A 21,233-nucleotide genomic window follows, 5' to 3' on the forward strand; every position below is an offset into this window, starting at 1 on the left:
TTACCAGGCAAATCTAAGTTTTTCCATTTTGCCTATACCCGTTTTTAAAAAACATGATTCTGACACTATGCACTAGTGCAGTTAACGTTAAGCAATCAAACTTATATGTATACTTACTTTCCCCAAATTTTATCAAATGATTACACTCCAGTGAAGTGCTCATGCTAAATAAACAAAGCATACCTTAACAACTCAACACTCCATACAGCATGATATTTATACAACAGGCTTGGTACACACTGAGCTTAACCATTTGATTCCAGGAGTCATTATTGCCTGACATGCCATTCTAATACAGAATCCATTAGAACTAATGTTGAAACAACAAATCTCTGGCATGAAGGAAAAAAATAACTAACTAGTTTATTGTAGATATATTAACTTATGGGATTGAAGATAATTATCTATTTATTCTTATCAAGATAAAGTTCAAAGTCTGACTTTATGAAAATAAACTACTTCATTACAGGGCATTACAGGGAATAGAAATAGCCAGGCTTTTCATAGCTCTTTGAGAAAACAAATACAATTACAACTAGCTGTCCAAACCACTATGTTGTGCAGCCTACAACAGTATGCTGTGGACAGATGAATCTCACCACCACGGAAAGAAATAATTCCGATGCTATACATAAACACCCACCTGTGGTAGCAAATTCAACTTTGAATTATGCTTGTGCTCTGCACAGTTGAAGAACCTCATGACTGTCATAACTCATGAGTGTCAGTACAAGAACAACAAAGCTGCCAGTGTCACAGCCCAGGGTAGATTCTTCAGTGACCATACAGACAGTTATTTCCTGCCACAGGAGAACGAGCTACAGGTTCTAAGAGTCAAAGTAATATTTTCCCTAATATATCTACTGTGAAAATGGATAGAATGGAGTGAAATCCATGCAAGTAATCAGCTTGCTTCAACATGCCACTATCGTACTTTCTCCAGAAAAGAAAAATATCGTGAAACAACAACCTGCCCTATGGAAAGCTTAGCCTTACTACTACAATATGTTTTTCAGGATGCAGAGTAAGAAAGTAAATGTTATTATCTCATCATACTAAGATTAACATTATCATCAACTCCCATCCCAAACCCTCCTTAGCTACTCTGCAATACGTCATTAACCAATATATGTACTGATTGGATCCATACAATTGGTGCATCAGTGTAAGGAATAGCATATATAAACATGTTTCAAATACATTTATTCGGATATCTATACATGAAAGTAAAATCACTACTACAATTGGTACTCAAACTTGTCAGATGGGATTTTTTTTCTACTGTTTTGCATAAGACATGCTAATGGTTATGCCATCTGCAGTCTGAAACCCAGAAAAATGTAAATCAAAAGTAATAGTAGATCACGATAAGCGTCCATCTAAAATGATCATTTTTGCAGGTATTCTGTTAACTCACAATCTAAATATAAACCTCTACCCCCTGAAAAATATAGGAAAATTAATAGATAAGGACAATTTTTGTATTAAAAACTAAAACAAATAAATTTGCCAACTGGAGCATTTCTCTTTTACAATCGATCATAAAGCAAGCAGTAAATTTAGAAAGATTTTTCACAAGAAGCATATAAAAAACACTCAAATTCTTCTAGAAAAATCCTAGAGATTCTCTAAAATCATCCCTTGTGGTAAAGCACAGTAGAACTTGGCCACTTACCCAACACCCTTTTTTTGCAAAGTTGTGGACACATATTTGAAGGCTTCTTCAATAAGCTTTCAACTTGCTGATTAGCTAGTAGGTGCTGTAGGTCACTAAAATACTTCATGCATTACAGAATTAACAGAGAGAACGTGTAAATACAGCATACTCTACTTTCACCAAAATATCTATCAAATGCAACAAGATGGCCACTAAAATTAATACCATTTTTCATTATTTTGGCATGTGAAACAATAGCATAGTTTACGTCAAAATATGGAGCACATGAGAGCTGCAATGGCAAGGATTACCTAACACCCACATTTGCCTGCAGATGTGTGAGCTAGTTTTAAAAGTTTTATAAGGTTTTTAATAGATTTGTAATACAGTTCTACCATATCTCCAGTTGCCAGATTAGTAAATTGGTCTGAAATTAGCGGAAATTAGAAATACACTAATATTAAAGTATGTTAAAATATTGGGAGAAGTCTGTTTCCTTGAACACAAACACAAGCACAAGTATTTTTGTCTTATAAATCTCAAATTGCTTATACACATTTAGCAATTCCTACTGCTAGGAGATTTTGGCCAAAGTTACCATTATATTTGGCATAATAAAATAATAATAATGTACAAGTTTATGACCCATATTACAGTATTTGGTCAAACAGGCATCACAATGCTCAAAACGTGACTTTCCACTACATAATGAACAATGAAAAGCTCTGTAGTAACAGTAAAAGACAGAAATAGAAAAGCTCCAAGGACTCATTTCCCAAACCTTTATGCACCCTTTTCACTACAGAAGAAAATTTAAATGGAGTTTGCGCTCATACCTGAATTTACATGCTATTTGATACATAAACCAAAGTCTGGAAGCATATTCCATTTTCCTCTCTTAAAAATGAACCAAATGAAGTGTCCAAGGCTAATGAGAGGCACTGTGCACATACTGATCATTGGAGGAAAAGTTAGAAACATGAACAATAATCTTGGCTTTAGGGAGCATGTAACAATTCTGAAAAGAAAATTATTTGATTTGCTTCTTCCAGCTTCACAAATATGACTCATGAGGCACTGACTCTTCCTGGAGAACACATAATACAGGCCACCTCTCCAATAGACCAGCCCATGACATTTATAAGGCATCAAGCCAGGGTTAGTCCCTTAGGAGTAGGAAAACACAAGACTCCCCATCTCATCATCCCTCTGAGCTGTCTGTGTGACTGTCATTGTATCCAGAGATGGTTTTCTCTCCTTTCATTGATGTCTGCCACGAGTAGTGCACTCCCAAATCTCTTCAGCCTTGAAAAGATTTATGAATGGATGGCAAATTTGAACAGAGAAGTTGGGAGCTCCTGAACCACTGCAGTTTACAAGTTGGAGGAACAGAGTAAGCTCATATCACTGGGAAAAAAATATACTGGGAAAACAGTAACATTTTTGCCTGTTTCATATGCTTCTCTTAGCATCTAGTGTTGGCTAGTTTAGAGACCTCAGGCTAGAAGGACCTTGTCCACTCCTACTACGGCTGACCTTGTCTTTCTAGAATAAGAAGCTAGCAGAATGAACTACGTTCATCTTATTCATTAAATCAATTATCCCTGTGATTCAACATTTCAAGGTCACAAATTGCCTTCCTCAAAACTTAAAAAACTACATAGATCTTAAGCTGCTGCATTTATGACTACTCTTCTTGTGTGTCTTCAGCCTAGAAGAAGATATTGCCAAAGCAAAGTCAAAGGTGAAGAGTAGGAAGTTAAGATGGTCCTTGGACCCTATGTCTCCAGACTGGACTAGAAGTTCAGCATAGCAGGATGCCAACTTGAAATGTTTTATTTTTCTTTTTTTTTTTTTTTTCCCATTTTCTTTTGTCACCTCCCTAGGTTTTTGTTTGGTTCTGAGCAAATAAATATAATTTTTAAAGTATACTTGAAGAGAAATGGTATGGAATGTGGAACTGTGTGCTGCACCTAACTTTGTGAAATTTCACACACAAAAAAGAAGAAAATGTGAATTATACACAAAATTGGAAAAGCAATCTAGTGTCTGGCAGTCTCCCTCCATTATACTCTATTAAAACTAAAAATTAGATAAAAATATGTTATTCCATCAGAAAACAGGCAATATCCCCATAGGATAACGGCTCATCCAGAAAAAGGAAGAGGAAGAGAATGGTAGGAATTATGCATTTTTATTTCCTGAACACAATAAAATAATCTCTTATGTACATCTTTTGTCTGCAATAGACTGTAATTCAGCAGTTAAACACTCCTATTTGGTCTCTGTACAATGAGAGAAACAGTTTTGCCAGCAGAATGCAATTTTAGATGGAACGCTAAATTAGCAACAATTGAACTGAAACCTCAAAAAAAATGAAAATTTTAAAGAATAAAATGCTTCTTGTCTATGAACAGTACATGTAGTTTTACCAAATTGCATTTAAAATTATTATTGAACAGAACTCATTCTTCCTAATACTTTCTGAAACCCAACAGCATCCAAGTGCAAAACCTTATGATATGTTTTGCAATTTAATCCACATATGTATAAAAATGTCATGCCAATCATGCAACATATCTACAAATAATTAATTAATATCATAGCTGTTGAACTCAGTCCACATGGATGTTTATTGTAACAGAACTTTTAAGTGTCTATAAGCACAAAAGACGTTTGTAACTTGTGAATTTTGTCTGTGAATTGGAAGTCACCAGCACTCAAGCCTATAATCTGCTTTACGTGAATATGCACACACACAGCATCAATGCACAGGCAGAGACGCACACCACATTTGTGAGCAAGCCCAGCAATCTTCCCTCCAAGAGAGGCCCCAAAGGCAAGGATCCTTTACCAACCTGCAGTGGTCTCTGTTTATCACTGCCCTTAGGAGACTTCAGTCCACTTGTCTGTTGCTGTAAAAGCAGCTGTCTTGCTGCCTGGAGTGCCTAAAAGTTCAAAAGTGAAAAGAAAAAGAAAAACAAAAAGTAAATAAATTCCACCTTTTCTTAGAAAAAGATAAGTTACTCAATGTTACGTAGAAGTCCCATCGAACAAATGCAACCTCCAATTTCTATTTGCTAGATTTCAAGCTTCAGTCTGGATTTGTTTTACTTGAAACATAAAAAAGATCCTCTGAAAGTACACATATAGGACTTCACTAGAATTTATGGATGTACATGAAATCCTGCAGGAAATAAAGTTAATTTGTTTAAAGTGCTTGAAGAGGAAAAATCATAAACTGCATCAATAGCCTCATTTCCACAAGGAACTTGTCTTTGAGTGTTCAACTAAAATGCCCACTCCCATGTAAATTATCATTCAATTTGCATTTTCATATTACCATTTTGAAGCAAAAGCAAGTAGACTTCAAGTGTTACCGGAAGCTGTAATTAAATTTGACAAATCAACATCAGATTATCTTGAAAATGAATTAATAAGGATATTCATTGAAGATTAAAAACACTTTTTGTACTTACAATTCAAGGAGAAACCTCTCCTTTGACAAAATAAAGTGCAGTTTTAATGCCAAATAAAAATGAGTGGTTTTCATTTGCATTCTTAGGAAAATCAGAGAACAAAGAAATTACTCCCCAGCCAATCAGATCAGGCTCCAGGATGACAGCATCCCAATCAAAATATAAAGTGTTTTCGTTTATTTTATGTTTTCATTCCAACTCAGCAAAATACAGTTAAACATATGAAATGTAAACAAATACATCATTTAACTAAGGAAGGCTAATCTACATTATTTTTCCCTATAAAATTACTTTTAAAATGTCAAGTATTTTAAAGCAGTATTTGTTAAGAAATAGGAAAAAAAAAAAAAAAAGATTCCAAATATTTGCACTGAAACTACCTGGAAAACTGTATTTTTCCCCTTAAAAATCAGTTCAGTAAATAGAAGTTACAGCTTTAAAATGCATCACCCTATTATCTATGTTATTAAAACATACTGTACATAATGCACTGCAATAAATACAATTTGATCAACACTCCCTAAAATAATAAAGATTCCCAACTGATAAAGAAAGGTACAATTTTGATTAGACTCAAATGAGCTGGTTTTTAAGATAGTTTCTAGTATCCATGACAACAGTTGCTTTGACAAGATGTGCATATGGCATTACACTGCCAGCTGGTGTGAACAATGTTTGAACTACTGCATTGAGATGCTGAGCAAACAGAAAAAGTTGCCACGTCTTAACCCTCAGGGAAGGCAGTCATCCCCTGATCAATTATGAAAAGACAGAGAGAGGGCTGCTACAGTCTGGCTCCAAGCAAGTTTTCTGAGAAGGCAGGCAGACACAGAAAACCAAAGTAAACAAACTGAATGCACTAGCACCATCTCCTAACAACATTGATTCGTCTCCCCATAGAAGGCTCTGGTACAAAGTTTGCAGAGCATACTTTTAACATTTGGAGACATTCCCACAACAATCCCCTTATTGTTTCATCAAATTCTCAAGTAATTACAGGTCAGCTTTACAAAGACTATACATTCCTCTGAACCTAAGCAACGAGACGCACACAACTAGCTTCTCCCTTCCAAAAATAAATAAAAGTTAACATATTTCAAAGTGCACTTGAAATATTTTGTTACCAAGGAATCACTGGATGCCTGGTTCCCTATGTGAACAGCGTAATCTTTTCTGCACTCACAGTTCTTGAGCAGATCCTAAAGGACAATCCTGCTCTGTCTGAGATCAGAGATGAATATCTGTTGATTTCAGGGGCACCAGGATATGGTCACAACACCTTGCAGTGGTTTAAACACAAAGCATGGATTAAATGCAAGAACAGAAGATCTACAGCAAATTTATAATCCTTCCCAATCTTTAGAACTCTCTGAAAGGGAAACTTGAATGAAAGCGAGAAAACTATTGCACTCCTGAATTAATAGGAGACTGTACAGGGAAGCTACACTCACTGATCAGGAGAATATTGCTAACAGAACCAGTGAAAAGACCTGGTGTTAGATTATGGGAAAAACCATAAAAATAACTGTTTTTTATTTATGACAGTAGCAGAAAATTCATTACATGGACCTTATCTGGAAAAGAAATTGCCATGATTTAATGCTGATGCATGCTTGAAAATAAAGAGAGCACTCTGCAAGTTGTTTCAGTGTCCTAGTCTTCCTTAGCAGCAAAGTCATCTCACCAATACAAAAAAGAAGCAAGCAAGCATCCGGTAAAGCTGCACTTTTACAGTACTTGAAAATTAGAGGATTATAGTATGATGTGGCTTAGAGTTAAGCTAGCCAGTATAATTTCAAATTGTGGCTAGCATACTCCCATGGAACTAGTGTAAGAAAGTATGAATTCCTACCACTAACTACAAAGAGTCCCACTTTATGAAAAAGCAAGGCAGCACAACAGGATATGTTTGCATAAAAGGCTCTTCTACTTAAACTATTTTGATTTATATATGCTGGTTGAGATATTTTTAAAGGAGTAAAGGCTCATCTTTTAATACAGAATGTCTTACAAATGATGACTACCTGAATACTTCAGTGATCTTATTGTGGCAGTTTAGATTATTGTAAACACGGGAGATAGAAGAAGAACAGAAAACAATTTCAAGAGATCAGAGATGATTTAAAACTCATAAGGAGAAATCACTGACAGCCTTTGTTCTTATAGCAGTTGTCATATGGTACATTTTCCTCCCAGTGTGCTGCTTAACTTTAGATTTTGCTGCTCAGTAAACAACCTCCCAGAAACACATTGTTAATTTCAAAGAATCATTACTGACATTATTCATAAGTGAGAATTATGAGACTATAAAACATTCAGTTCTACCAATTCATTTGCTATTAAATCTTTGCAAAACAAATTGACAGCTTGAAAGTGTCTTTAGAAATTAATAGTTTAACATGTACACTTCAAGTAAGCACCAATCCCACATATCATTTATAAATAAAATAAAATAATAAAAAAAAAAACCTCCAATGAACTAATTTGATAATAACCTGTGGTCTAAAAACAGTTCAGTGAAGACAAACTAATAGATGTTTATAAATCTAGCAAATCAAAATCACGTTGTGTCCTACCTCAAATTAACAGCAGCAAGAACGGTTTGTAAGACAGTCAAAATCATATCCAGTTTCCAGTAACATTTGTTTCAAATTTGGTAGGCAGTTTTCCTTAATTAAGTTATCTAAATTAGTAAAACTATACCAAAAAAAAAAGTCAATGCAGACAAAAAACAATAAAAAGAACTGAGGATTAGAAATGATTTTAATAATGCAAATGAAAATCATTATAATGCTTTAAGTAGTGGCTGTATAAGCAGGAAATTTGGGCATATGGTTTCCAGAACTCACTGTGTCTTCTAGTAAAATATTTATTGGGAACACTACTTCTTAATATTTACTGTGCAGCTTTGGCATAGCTAAAATGTAAGCAGAACAAAAATGAAATTAATTGCATATAACTCACCCTATTAAAGTTGATAAATTGCAGTAGATTTTGCAATTTGTTGGAGATAATTCCAGGAGACACAACTTGCTTTTATTTTTTTTATTCCAAACCCTTATATTTGATTTAAGCATGCCTTAGAATAATTGTAAAAAGTTTTATCATTTTAATAAAGTGAAAGTTGCCACTAAAAGAAGGTAAACTGATTACTTTGTTTTCTAAAAAAGTAAATATATGTGTATTTTTAGGAAACAGATGTCACTCATATCTTTCCTTTAAAAATAGGAATGTTTAACCTATCAGCCTGTTGCATTTGAGACGTTAAAATGAAAAATGACATCTACGCCCATTAATATCGTCAATGTATAAACAGCACAGCGTGACACATTCTTGAGAGCTGAAGGCTACAAAATCTCTCTGAAACATAAATAACAAAGCACTCAGAAGCATATTTGATGTTGATATTCATCTCTGAGAAAAACACTGCTGCCTGGGCTTCTTATGAAAATAGATGCAGCCCAAATGGATCTCCTGTAATTGGTTTCAGATAGCGAGGTCAAAAGAAATATGATACAAGAAACTATTATGTGGAACAGGCGAAACAAGAATGTTTATACAGGCACTCCCTATTTATACTGACAAGAGGTGTATGCTTTGCAGATAACCAGAACCAAAAAACTTGCCAGAAGACAACCAGATTCTGTCCTTTTTCTAACTCCAAATCCTTATTTTATTTTTTCCAATGGCTGCATACTCTAACATTCCTGCTGAACACAAAATAAGTTTCTGAACATAAAATAAGTTTCCAAATGGCTGCATATGTCAAACAAGAGTCATCTTCGCTGGTAGCACTATGCAACCGAAACATATCAACATGCTAAGCTGGATTTAAGGCCAAAGACTGTACCGCACTGGTTGAATAACAAGTTAACTGAATGATTACACAGCTACATTTATTATAAAAATCACTTCAGTAGAACCTCTGCTCCCTCACGTCCTGCTGTGTGTCCATCCTCCAGCTGGCTCAGACCAAGAAGCCCAGAATTACCTACATTCGAATGAGATCCATGAAAGACTGTGACAGAAAGATAACGCTGCTCAAGGCTCCCTAATAGCCTTCAAATGCTACAATGCTACTGCTAAACCTTTGTTTCTCACTGACTGTATTTTCCCAGAAAGTTCTCTAATGGCTATCACAGTCAGTCAGCATGGCAGCTTATAATCTTTCCAAACGAAGTAGCAAAGCATTTAACACTATTCAAAGAATCTTTAAGATGATCCACTTCCAACTGCAGTCCCTCCAGGACACTTGACAAGAAAAGCCAACTCCCATGCACCCTGAGACATCCTTATTTACCTTACTGAACAACACTGAAGTACACGAAGAAGATAAAATCTTTTTCTCTAAATCACATGAGGAAGATAAAACCTGTATGCCTGCCAGCAGAGGACAAATGTGCCACATTTGACAGCCCATGAAGTCAAACCCTTAACTTGTACACAACTAAAATCCAAGCCACTTAACCGGCCTGATTTCATCTAGGATTAGTAGACTGAACAATTATTACATTGTTGCCTTACAGAAGTACAAACGAGGTACCAGGTAGCTAAAGACTGGCAGCACCCACCTCAAGGAATATATTATCTAAGAAATCTAGAGGGTCACTAAGAATCAAGAAGGATTTCATTCAATTAACCCAACATCAAAACATGCAAATAATCCAACAAAAAAGATTTGTCAGTCTTCTGCATCTCAGTTAGAAGCCGTAGACAGCCAGGATGTGAAATGGGCTCAGTTTCAACAGCTGAACTGCAGGGTGTTCCAGCCATGCCTAGCAGTAGAACACAAACCTGAAAAAGACTAACATGTTTGAAACTGAATTGTTTTCAAGAAGAAGAGGAAATAGCATTGGACACTGTATTACCATCCTGGGCATTCATTCCTACCACCAGGATGCAAGGCAGAAGGACAGAATATAGCAAATGACCTTCTACAATTGTGTTTCGAGAAGGTGGTGGTGGCCACTGAATGCTGGACTGAGCCCATGCCTATGGGTCATGATTAAGTGAACGCTGAACATGGCTGAAAACATCTCTTGTATTGATGCTACAGAAATTTGTGGAAAAGATCCCAGAAAACTCAGGCATGAGAGAGATCCTGAGCTGCTCAGCTGGGGAAATGATGTTTGTCCAGGACAGCAGCTCTTTGTGCCTGAAGAACTTCAAGATAAAATGGCAGAGCACTTTAAGGGTTAGGTGGCAAGTGAGGAGAGCTGTCCTGGATCACCACTTTCTAACTTATGTAGTTTTCTAATTTATATTCCCCATGTGCCTCATCTTAGGAATGTAAGGATTTTACTGGATCTGGCCCTAATTTCCTTGGAGTAAAAGGTTTTATTTTATTTTATTTTATTTTATTTTGATTTACCTTTTTTTTTTTTTTTTTTTTTTTTTTTTTTTTTTTTTTTTTTTGCTTAGGATGGTACTGTCAGTTTCAGCATTCTGAGGCTCTGATTTTGATTCAGATCTGTGGTCTTCCCTGCAATACAAACAACAATCGAAGAAGAGATCTTCAATCTACCTGAGCTTCTGTTCTGCCCTGATGTTATCCAGGATTAATTTGCAACTGAAGAGAAAAAGTAACAGTAATAAACTGATGAATGCAACATGAAGTCTCATAATGCTGTTTAATAAAAGGAAATTAATCACATAATTGTCATAAACCTATTTTCAAACAGCAATCTATCAGAGAGAAATTATGCATCTGTAGTTATTGACCTTTCATTTTACCATGACTGATTTGTAATTAGACTAGTTTTGTGAAAAATAATAGTTAATTACGAGATTTTTTTCACTCTAATTGTTTTGGCATTTTTTTATTATTATTATTTGTTGTTGTTGTTTAGTGTCTTACTTTTTCTGCATGTAAAGGATGCTAAATAAATACAGGGCACTAATAACTTAGTAGCTAACATATTTCATTTTATAAAGCCAAATTTAGCTCCCCTCTATATAAACTGATTTAATGGATACTAAATACTGTTTCAAAAACAACTCTCTCATTTTTTCTGCCCATCATTTCGCTGACCGAGAGCTAGGAAAAAAGCACCCATAACAGCCGCTTGTTTCTACTCCTGGTGTCATTAGGAGGGCTTTTCCCCATAGACATCAACCTGCATTGGTCATTAGGGATACACGACACACCATGCATAACATGTTCCACGACAGCAAACCCAAATGCCATCTCCAAAACTCAGACCACCTAAAGAATGCAAATGTCAAGGGTTAGGAGAGATGTGGGCCCACAGCACTAAAGTTGTGCTCTACCCTGACAATCTCCTTTCTTTCATCCCACATGCCTGAATTTATCTTTCCTTTGGTAAAGACAGGAGCAGGCAGTCTAACTCTACTTTATTCCCACTATATTTAACTATATGAAAAACAAAACCAGTGTACTCTTCAAACGCCAGCACCACAAGTTCACAGATTTTCTGCCACTACTATTTTCTTCCATTTGGCCTGACTTTTAGAAAGTTGAGACATGAAACACAAAAATAGAAGAGTCGCTCTCTTAGTTCTACATGAACACATGCAGCAATGGCTGCATGTAGCAGTTTTTCACATGAAAACTAGTATGAACTATTTTGCATGAAAATCAGCTTGCACATATGTAAAAGCCATTTAAGTGTGATGGGCAAAGAAGAATGATTGCTATTCCATGTGTGAGTTCAGGAAAGAAAAAAAAATCCTTAGAATGATTATTCTTTCATACCTGATATTGTATATATACCATACAATATTCACACAGTATTGTACAGAAGTACACATTTTACAATATACATTTTACAAAGGTATATGAATCCTTGACTTGTAAAGAGTTGGTGAGAAAAAGACCTTCTTTTAGGTCTGTCAATCGGAGATGTTAACTTACCGGCTGTAAAGACCACTTTTAAATAAAGCAGTTTGAAATGAAGTGGTGCTGACTTAGGCAGAAGAAAGAAGACAGGTAACTTATAAATAGGAAAGGAACTTATGCAAGTTATGTAAGAGTGGTCCCATTTGTACTAAAATCAAAATGCAGAGCAAATTTGGGAGGAGAAAGAAACGTAATACCAAGGGAAGCATTGTAACATTAGGCTTTTAGAAGGCAGCACTTTTAACTGATAGAAATCTGAAAGGGAAATCTGGAAATTAAAGACAATGAAATCATCATGAAGATCCTTAAGCAAACGATCAACAAAAATCATAATCAAGATATAAACTAAAGCAAAAGCTGAGGCAGATATAAAACAAAGGGAAACAAGTACTCAAACATTTTGTTCTGGCCTAGAGCAAGATTCCTAGACCAGAATGTGAAATTTGAAAGGACAGATGTGAGGACTGATTAGTTTTACTAAGTAATACAGAGAGGCAGAATAAAGCATGAAGAACAAAATGCTCAAACAGTATTTACACTAGAATATACTTAGTCTTTTAGAAGGCAGAAATAAATATCTCTATTTTTATTACTTATTTTCAATTAAATAACAGTCCACACTGTCTCATAATAGAGTTCCAACACAAAGCATCGTAAGCCCTGACTCCTCATTCTCATGCCCTGCGAGCTATAAACCACAGCTATCCATCAAAGAATATGGATCTACATAGTACCAAAGTAATTAAAATAAAGTTACAGTAATTATATGAATCAAAATCTTTCAGCCAATCAAAATGTGAAGAATTACATATCTGTTGAAGAGTCACTGATTTAAAGCGATCCAATTATTTGAACAATACCTGATTTGATTTTACATTGCCCTTACAAATCCATAGCCAGAGACATGAGTGAGATGGCAACTACAAAAGGAAATATTGTCGGGTTTGTCATATCAGGTTTGTGTTGTATGGGAGGAAGGCACAACAGCCATTATTGAAAATCTAATGACAATTAGTGGAGAAAACCAAATTTGACTCCAGGGTTTCACATTAGAAATAATAAATATAAAGCTTCTTTTAAATTATTTTAATAGATCTAACTGTTGAAGTTAAGTTTTTACAAGTATATAATTTAAAGAAATCTCAGATGTAAATATATATCTATGATGAAAACATATTAAAGTCAGTATTGTCATATTGCAACATTATACTGGGACACATACATGGAAGTGTCATACATAAAACAGGCATTGTAATTTTTTTCACTTTATTCAACTTTCTAAAGAGCCAGCTGGAGAACTGTAACCAGTTTGGGGCATAATGCTTCATCAAGGTGGACCATAATCTGACCAGTGACCTGAGAAGAGCATTAAAAATGAACTTGTGGTGACAAAATCCCATCTATAGAATAGCAAAACCTTATGATAAAAAGAGAAAATAAATAAATAAATAAATAAATAAAGCAGAAGCAGTCCTCAACGAGTTTCTGTGCAAAAAGAATTAATTGTGCAATACGGGTAGGAAAAGTAACAGTGACCTTAAATTGAATTCAGGAAGATTTAATTAAATTTAAGAAGAAATTTTCTAATTCTGAGGATACTGAAGTACAATAAATTCTGTAGAGACTGCAAAATCTTTGTTGTTGGACCTGTTTAAGAAACATCTTCAGGAAGAGTAGTGATTCTGCTCTGGTACAGAGATCTTTACAAGCATCTTCCATCCCTAATTTATTTTATTGTGTGGTTCATTTGATTCCCATGAAAGCACGCCAAGTTCAGATTACTGTGATGTCTAACACCTTGCTACATTTCAAATAACACCATGTTCTCATAAACTGAGTATTACGAAGCTTCAGCATGGTTTGTTTCTATGGTAAGTTAACAGCAGAGCATCAGTACGAACTGTGCCTACACACACTTTGGAATTTTCCGATCTTAAGTGGCCACGTTTGTGTTTATGAGACTAAGCTTGAAATTTTGAACTGAACAGAGTAGTTTATATAGAATGGGAGACAGGTTAGAAGTAAACACTTCCCTAATTGCAATTGGATCCCTCTGGACAGGAATTCACCATCAAGTATGGCCATGACAGTAGCAGCAAACAGGATTTTCCCAATATTACAATTCTTCCTGTAAGCAATAGATGCCTGGCTGAAATGGAGAGCCATGAAGAGGAAAGAAAAACAAGGAAAGAACTGGAGTTTGATCACTGTTTGATCAAGTTAAGTTGTAAAGTTCCGTGCAAAGAAAGTACCTGAATCGGTACAATTCATTGTGAGGTTAAACCTAAAGCTACAATAACAAAATGTACAAAGGATCTTTGATAACCTGATTTCAATCCTGTTTTTATGAAATAATTTGATCAAAGATCACTACATAGTCTAAGCCACTTTAAAAATGCAGTCTTTACTGCTAAAGCTAAATCAACTTAAACCCTACTGAGTCCTTTCTTTATTTCTTATGGATATTTTTCTGATGCTCTTTAAAATTTTGGTTGACATGAAGAGTTCCAGGTACATACATAATGCAAGAAAAATTAGGGGAAGAAGCAGTAAACATGAATGTAAAAAAGGAGATACAATAATAGCAATTTTATTTGTAATTTTTCAGTGGTTTTGCTAATCCTACTTTTGGAGGGAGAAGCACAATCCTATATGGATTTAACCAAAAACCAACCAACTAACTAAAAACCACAGTAAAAACACTGATATGAGACCAAGTATACTATGCAAATAAAGTGAACATTACCTACACACTAGATTTATGAATGGTGGTATTCAGTAATATTTATGAGTGATTTGATAACAAGAGGCATAAGGCCTGATCTAAACCCCTTGGAATAATTCTGCAGCATTAAAATCTTTTTCTAAGTGTGGACTGTAAGGCTCCAGAAGAATCTCTGTGCCATGATCACAAATCAATTTATATATCTGTTTGTGCAAAGTACCACATGCATTCACATACACATATAACAACTAAATACCTTTTTTCTTGAAGGAAATGCTTATATTCTGTGGGGAAAAAAAAAAAAAAGCAGCAAAAGCAGAAGTGGTTAGCTGAAAGAGGTATTTGCACTTGTGGTCTCTATCTGCGCTGCCTGACTTACTCCAGTTGCCTCCTTCTTGGATTGCTTATCTACCTTTTAAATCTTTTGGTGCATGTGATTTCATGAGGACCTAGCAGGCATGATCCAACATGCAGGGCTCTGTATCTCCAAAGAAGGCGGTGCAGCAGAATGAACCCCATTCCTTGGGTTCTCACTATACCTGACAAAAGAGCTTGCTCTGAAGGGCAGTCTTAAAAGACTGTATAGACAGAGCTGAGAAAGAATTCTCCACTTTGGGAGATCTTTTAAGAATGAAAATTATAATAGAGTGAAATGACAAAGAGCTTTAATTTTAAGCTAAAATGCAAGTGAAGACAGACAGGCAAATGTCCTCAGGCTCCTCATCCTAGTTTCAGCCCTTGTGAGGAGATCTGGTAGGGAGTATATTCTTTATGATTAGAAACTTGCAGGGATAAAAAAGAAAAGACCTGAAGCTAGTAAAAATGTTTTGCAGAAAAGGAACAGAAAGACATTTTGCAATTCCCAGGGCATTTAGGTGCTGGAGAAATGATAGCAACTGTATGAGGAATTCCCAAGGAGTATACATGAGCATCACAACAGGTTAGGCATTTGAATTAAAAGTAGATGTTCATCAAGCTTGCCCAGGGAAAAATTATCCTTATTATTGTGTCTTAGCACCCACAGTAATCTTCATAAATGGCAAGCTAATCAAGGAATTACAATAATAAATATGCTCAGGGACATTATCATCTTTAGCTGCATTTGTAAAAAGCAGACACACCCAGCTGCCTTGGTGCCAAACATATGTAATACTTCACATAAGATAAAGTCTCTTATGGCATCAGATTGTAAAAACTTCATCTGAATCATGTAGCATATATTGCATAATCACTACCACTAGCATGCACATTAAAAATAAATAAGTAAATAAAATAAAATCATCAACCTAGGCACATGATCAAAATATGCTGGAAATGAAGTTAAGACAGAAACATTTATCCTTCCTTCTAACTAATCTTACTTTACACAGAATGAAAACCTGAATTTCAGCCTTTATTTTACCAGTCCTCTGTCATGTCTTGTCATCAGCTTCTTACAGTGAAACCTCAGTTACTAGCCTTCTCTTTTAAAGACATGCCTCAATACACATTGCACCTAGTTCAGATTTCATGTCCTTGAAGTATTTGCCAGATATTCCTTTTTATAGTATCTGCTTGCTTCTTCTTTTAACATTTTAAACCTCATCAATCTGTAACAATTCCTCTATTTGCCTCTTAGTGACTTGTCTAAAAAATTCCGAATTTCTTCCAGAGATTCCTTCACATGTGGAATCAAACCATCACCATTGCCCTTCCTTCTTTTGAACACCTTCAGCCTCACTGCCTCCAAGACATCTAAGAAACAAAGAATGGATGAGGGGTTTACTTCCCTCATAGCACACGTACTTATTCATCAAAAACAAATATGTCCCCACTTGCAGTCCTATATAATACATATAGGACATATTATTTTGGTGTTTCCTTCTCACTTGCTCTGCCCATGTAACCTGCACTCCGCAACTGTGTCACCTGCACAGGAGAGCGGAGTCCAGCACGGGAGGAGCCAGCTCTTCATCTGCCCTCACAGCATGAGCACTGATCATTGCAGGAAGAAAGCAATAAAAAGCCTCATCTCTTTCTTCATCTAAAAATTATACTTAATTCAAAGCCCGTATCTATCCATGCAGCAAATTTCTCATGCAGTTTTCTTGTTTGTTTGTTTGCTTGCTTTCCGTGTTTTTACAGTTAATACTGAAAATAGCCCAAATAATAATCAGGCTGATGTTTTGGATTAAGTAAAACCATAGGGGTACTATAAAGGTGTGAGAAATCATTGTATGGATTAAAGAGACACTGCACTTCTGCAAGCTTTTTCAGACACATCTTCATTAGAAATGTTACATTTTCTTTCCTGAAAAACTTGAAACTAAAATTATCTAAATAGTCTGGATCCTATCCTCATACTCCCAAACCTTAACTGCTTTTTCAGTCAAGTACTACTCACGGTTAGTTTTATAACATGAAAGACCTTTCTGTAACCAATGACCAACAGAATTTTCAAACTTCTTGTAATATTTCACCTTCTCCAATGTACTGATAATTAAACTTACAATAGACTGACACTTTTTGCAATAGATATTACATTTTGTCCTCTGATTTCATGTCAGTATTTTATGAAAAATGGGTTGATATATTTGAAAGTACCATTACAAATATCTGGCTATGAAATATTTTGTTGACAACGGTGTGCCTTGTGTCTAGTCCTCAATTGTTCCTATGTAACCATAGGTTCAGAGACTGAAAAGGGAAGCAAGACTTTCAAGGACTAATAAGGAGCTTTAAAATTTATTAATGCATATGACGCAGAGCAGGTTTTTTTATGTCCTTTGAGTATATTTCATCTAGGTATGATACTGGCAATATTTTACTATACCAAACTAGTTATAGTGCCACTTAATACAAGAATACTAAATTATAAACTAAGTTTTAGCTCTAAGCTCATCATCATTTCACATGTTGCTATCAACAGGCAGTGCTCGTTTTGCAAACACCAGTAGGTAGACATGAGATTCCACGTAAAGAACAAACAGAAATAAAGCTTTATTTATTTATTTATTTATTTATTTGACTTCAGGTGTGTGATGATCTGCTAGTAGTTTACTGTTTCTAATATTTCCTTTGTTTTAATTCACTAGGAGTCAGTGCATTTTACCTGTGAACACTCATCTATGATTTCTTCCTAGATCATCAGTTTTTTGTACAAGGACTTGGAAATGCCACACAAAATATGGATCCTGACTAGGTATTTTGATAGTGTCTTAGTATTACAATAAATACACTAGTACAATAAGTATTACTTCAGCTGTCATTTAAAATATATACATCCTACCTATTAGAGATGGAATTTTTATTTTACAAGACAAAATATACATACTTCGTGCTCCGAGATTTAAAAGATAAAGTAATACAGACATATTATTACAGCATTTTTAGTCAAAAGGCCTTGCCTTTTATGAGAGAGCAATCTGGATAATATCTATTAATCTGCTGCAACTCCCAGGGCTCTGCTTGTGCAATACCACAATGGACTGAAGAATATAAATGGGAGAAAGACCATTTAATGTCAGGACTTTGGGATTGCTTTGAAATACTTTCTGGAGCACAGTTTATGGCATAACGCCTACGAAGCTACCTGAACGCAGCACTATGGCCAACAGCTGAAGCAATCTTCAATTTTAGATGAATGTCAGAGGTTCTCACCCTCTTCTCCAGCAATCCCAGGTTTCATTAATATCATTAAGACATCAATGCTACAAGCACTCTAACATTTATAGTTACAAAAAAACATAGCTAGTGAACTACTGGAAATGATATCATGACAATATGACTCGTATCGACACTCTAGGACTTATCTACACTGATAAATTGAAGAGTACCAGAGAATGTGATTTTCTGTGCTGGTAAGCTGTGTGCACAGCTCTTGGCTGGCTTTTTGACTTTTGCTGACCTGCACTCTCCCAAGCAACCCCCATGCAGTTCTGCAGTCACACATTGCCAAGCACCGGTCCCACTAGAGATCACTGTATTTTTGGAGGCTAAAATGCTTATTAACTCAGGTGTGTCTCATCCCATGTCAGTCACCCAGTTCAGCATCCAGGAGCAGTATGCTTACTGACACAGGTCATGCCTATGTGCTGAAAACAGTTGAACCATGTGTTGTTTGAGAGACTCTCAGCTAAAGTAGCCAAGATGTGATTCTGAGATGACTTGGACAAGTTTCAAAGGAGCCCGATTTCATAGCTCAACAGTCTAGAAAAACAAATCCTTTTCAGAAACAACAGCAATAAACACTACTTGGAAGGGAAAGAGAGGAGAAGATTCCTTTCATTCTGAAGTGTAGCAGCAGGAACCTCCAACAACATCCCACAGTGTGTCTGATGTACCGGTTAAGTACTGGTTTTATATGGACATCTTACACAATCTGGATGAGTTTTACTTCTGACATCAAACTTTTGATACCAGCCACTGTGTTACAAGAAGCCAGTTTTTGAGGAGGAGCCAGAAAAGCAGAACTATCTTTGAAACATTTACATGAAAACATAGAATAAAATGTAGAAGAAAGGGAAAGCTCACCAGAAGTTTAAGACAGAAAGCAAGATCAAAGCAGGCCAGTTTTAAAAAATATTTTCCATCCCCGACTCTGTACCTCTCCATTCCTTCCTGCTTGCACATACAAATATTGTGACTGTTGTGACTCCTGCCCACTAACCAAAACCAGAGTATACAAACTCCTGTGCTACATGAACATTATTTATCACTTTTCAAGATTTTCTTAAAGGAAAAAAAGAAGAAAAAAAAAAGAAAAAAAAAAACAGGTTTGACTGCGAAGCATCTGTTTCTGGAGTCTGTGTCAATCAATTCCACAAAAATAGTACCATATTACCATTTCTGTAAATTCTGATCAGGTTGATGGTATTTTTCATCTTTATATTTAGGCACTTAAGGCTGAGAATTCTGAGTTATGTAATTTGACAAAGTCTGCAGACAAAGTAATTTTCGGAGCTCGAGTTAGTCACCAGCTCAAAGAGGAGCCCTGCTCTCAGCACTGGCACTGAATTCCCCTTACTATGGATAAAAGACCAAGCTGGCTGTCCAGAAAAGTTGGCTTGGGTTCTGGTAACCAGGCAGTAGAGAATGCTGCAAAGGCTCTGGGGTGTCATCAGCAGCTACATGATTTGCACAGAGACCAGGGATCAGAATAAAAAGGCTCAGCTTCAAGCTCTCCATTTTTTATTTTTAAGAACACCGTCAATATGAAAAGGCCGAGAAATTTCTTTTAAAATAATTTAACAGCCCCTGATACTTTTCTTTATATTTTTCTGCATCAAATTTTGAGAAGATTCTGACTAGAGGCCTTGTGTCTTTGTAAATAGCTGTATCGTTTGTCCATTGCAAAAAAGACAGAGAAAAGGTGAATGACAGAAAGACTACATGGACTAATGCTGCAAATTAAAGACACTGACAATCAAAATTGAATAGGAGCAAAATAAAAATAATGCAAGTAATGCTGCACGAGAGATTAAATTTCTTCCTGACTAGAAGGCATTGAAAAAGCCTCTTATTAGTAATCACAGATATAACAACCAGGCCAGCACAGTATCATTGAGACAATATATTCTAGTGACTGGAGATGATTATGCTAGTCAGGAAAATAAATTAATTTTACTTAAGCTGACTTCCTTTATCTTCAAGGCAAGTGTTTCTTTGACTTGTCTGACTCAATTATAGTAGCACAGATACTCCCTTTATTACAAGCAGCATTGGCAGATGCCATAACTACAAAGTGAGCACTTTCAATGACCAAATAAGCACCATTCCTTGAAATTTGTAGCAGACACATGGAATGCACTCAAGCTTTTACATCACCTTGCAAGACAAATCACACCATCACCACCATTTTAATGTATTTACATTGTGAATTAATAAAATTCCAAAGTAGACATTTTGCTACAAAACTAAAGTTCTGAAGAAATCCTAACAGCAACGTCTTCAGGAATTTTCACCTTTATCAATAAATATAAATGTTGGAAGAAGAAATTTTTGAAATTTTTCCAAGTGCAAGAGGTATTACTCACAGCTTCTGCACTCCAGAATAAAAGTTTTTCTCAGATAAGGATGTTTTTTGTATTTTGTATAATCAAAAGCCTCTGCCACAACTCTTCACTGAAAAATGATGTCTATTCTAGAATGCGTTTTAAGTTTTGCAAATATATTATCGCCATATCTGGCATAGCAGAATTCTGGGTATTTTTCTAGGTGTTACAAGCAGGCAAAATAATTACAGCTGAAGGTCCAACAACGTAGTTTTATAAAAGTTAAAAATCAATGATAAGGAGAACATTTATACTTGAGAACAAAGAAGGGGATTCAACAATGTACATTCACACAGTCATAAATTATTGTGTTGTATCGAACTTGTCACAAGCCATATGTACTCACCTTCACTGTAATACAGCTTCAGCAAGTTTCCTGAATTTCTCAGCTAAAAAGTAGTATTTTGGGAACAGAGGGAATTCAACATTTCACATGATAGCATTTAGTGTATCCTCAAAATGAGCTAATTAGTAAGACTAA

General features: G+C 35.6%; 1 protein-coding gene across 8 annotated transcripts in view; it reads right to left on the reverse strand.

Annotated features, from left to right (window-relative positions):
- The window catches only part of FOXP2 (forkhead box P2), a 439,155-nt gene that overhangs the window by 123,416 nt on the left and 294,506 nt on the right, over positions 1 to 21,233 (reverse strand). For all 8 annotated transcript variants that reach the window (XM_040550418.1, XM_040550425.1, XM_040550441.1 and 5 more), the window contains one exon: positions 4,516 to 4,605. In XM_040550418.1, the coding sequence (XP_040406352.1) occupies positions 4,516 to 4,605 (90 nt within the window). The remainder of the gene's footprint in view (positions 1 to 4,515; positions 4,606 to 21,233) is intronic.

The sequence above is a fragment of the Cygnus olor genome, chromosome 1 (assembly GCF_009769625.2).
Source record: "Cygnus olor isolate bCygOlo1 chromosome 1, bCygOlo1.pri.v2, whole genome shotgun sequence".
Lineage (NCBI taxonomy): Eukaryota > Metazoa > Chordata > Aves > Anseriformes > Anatidae > Cygnus > Cygnus olor.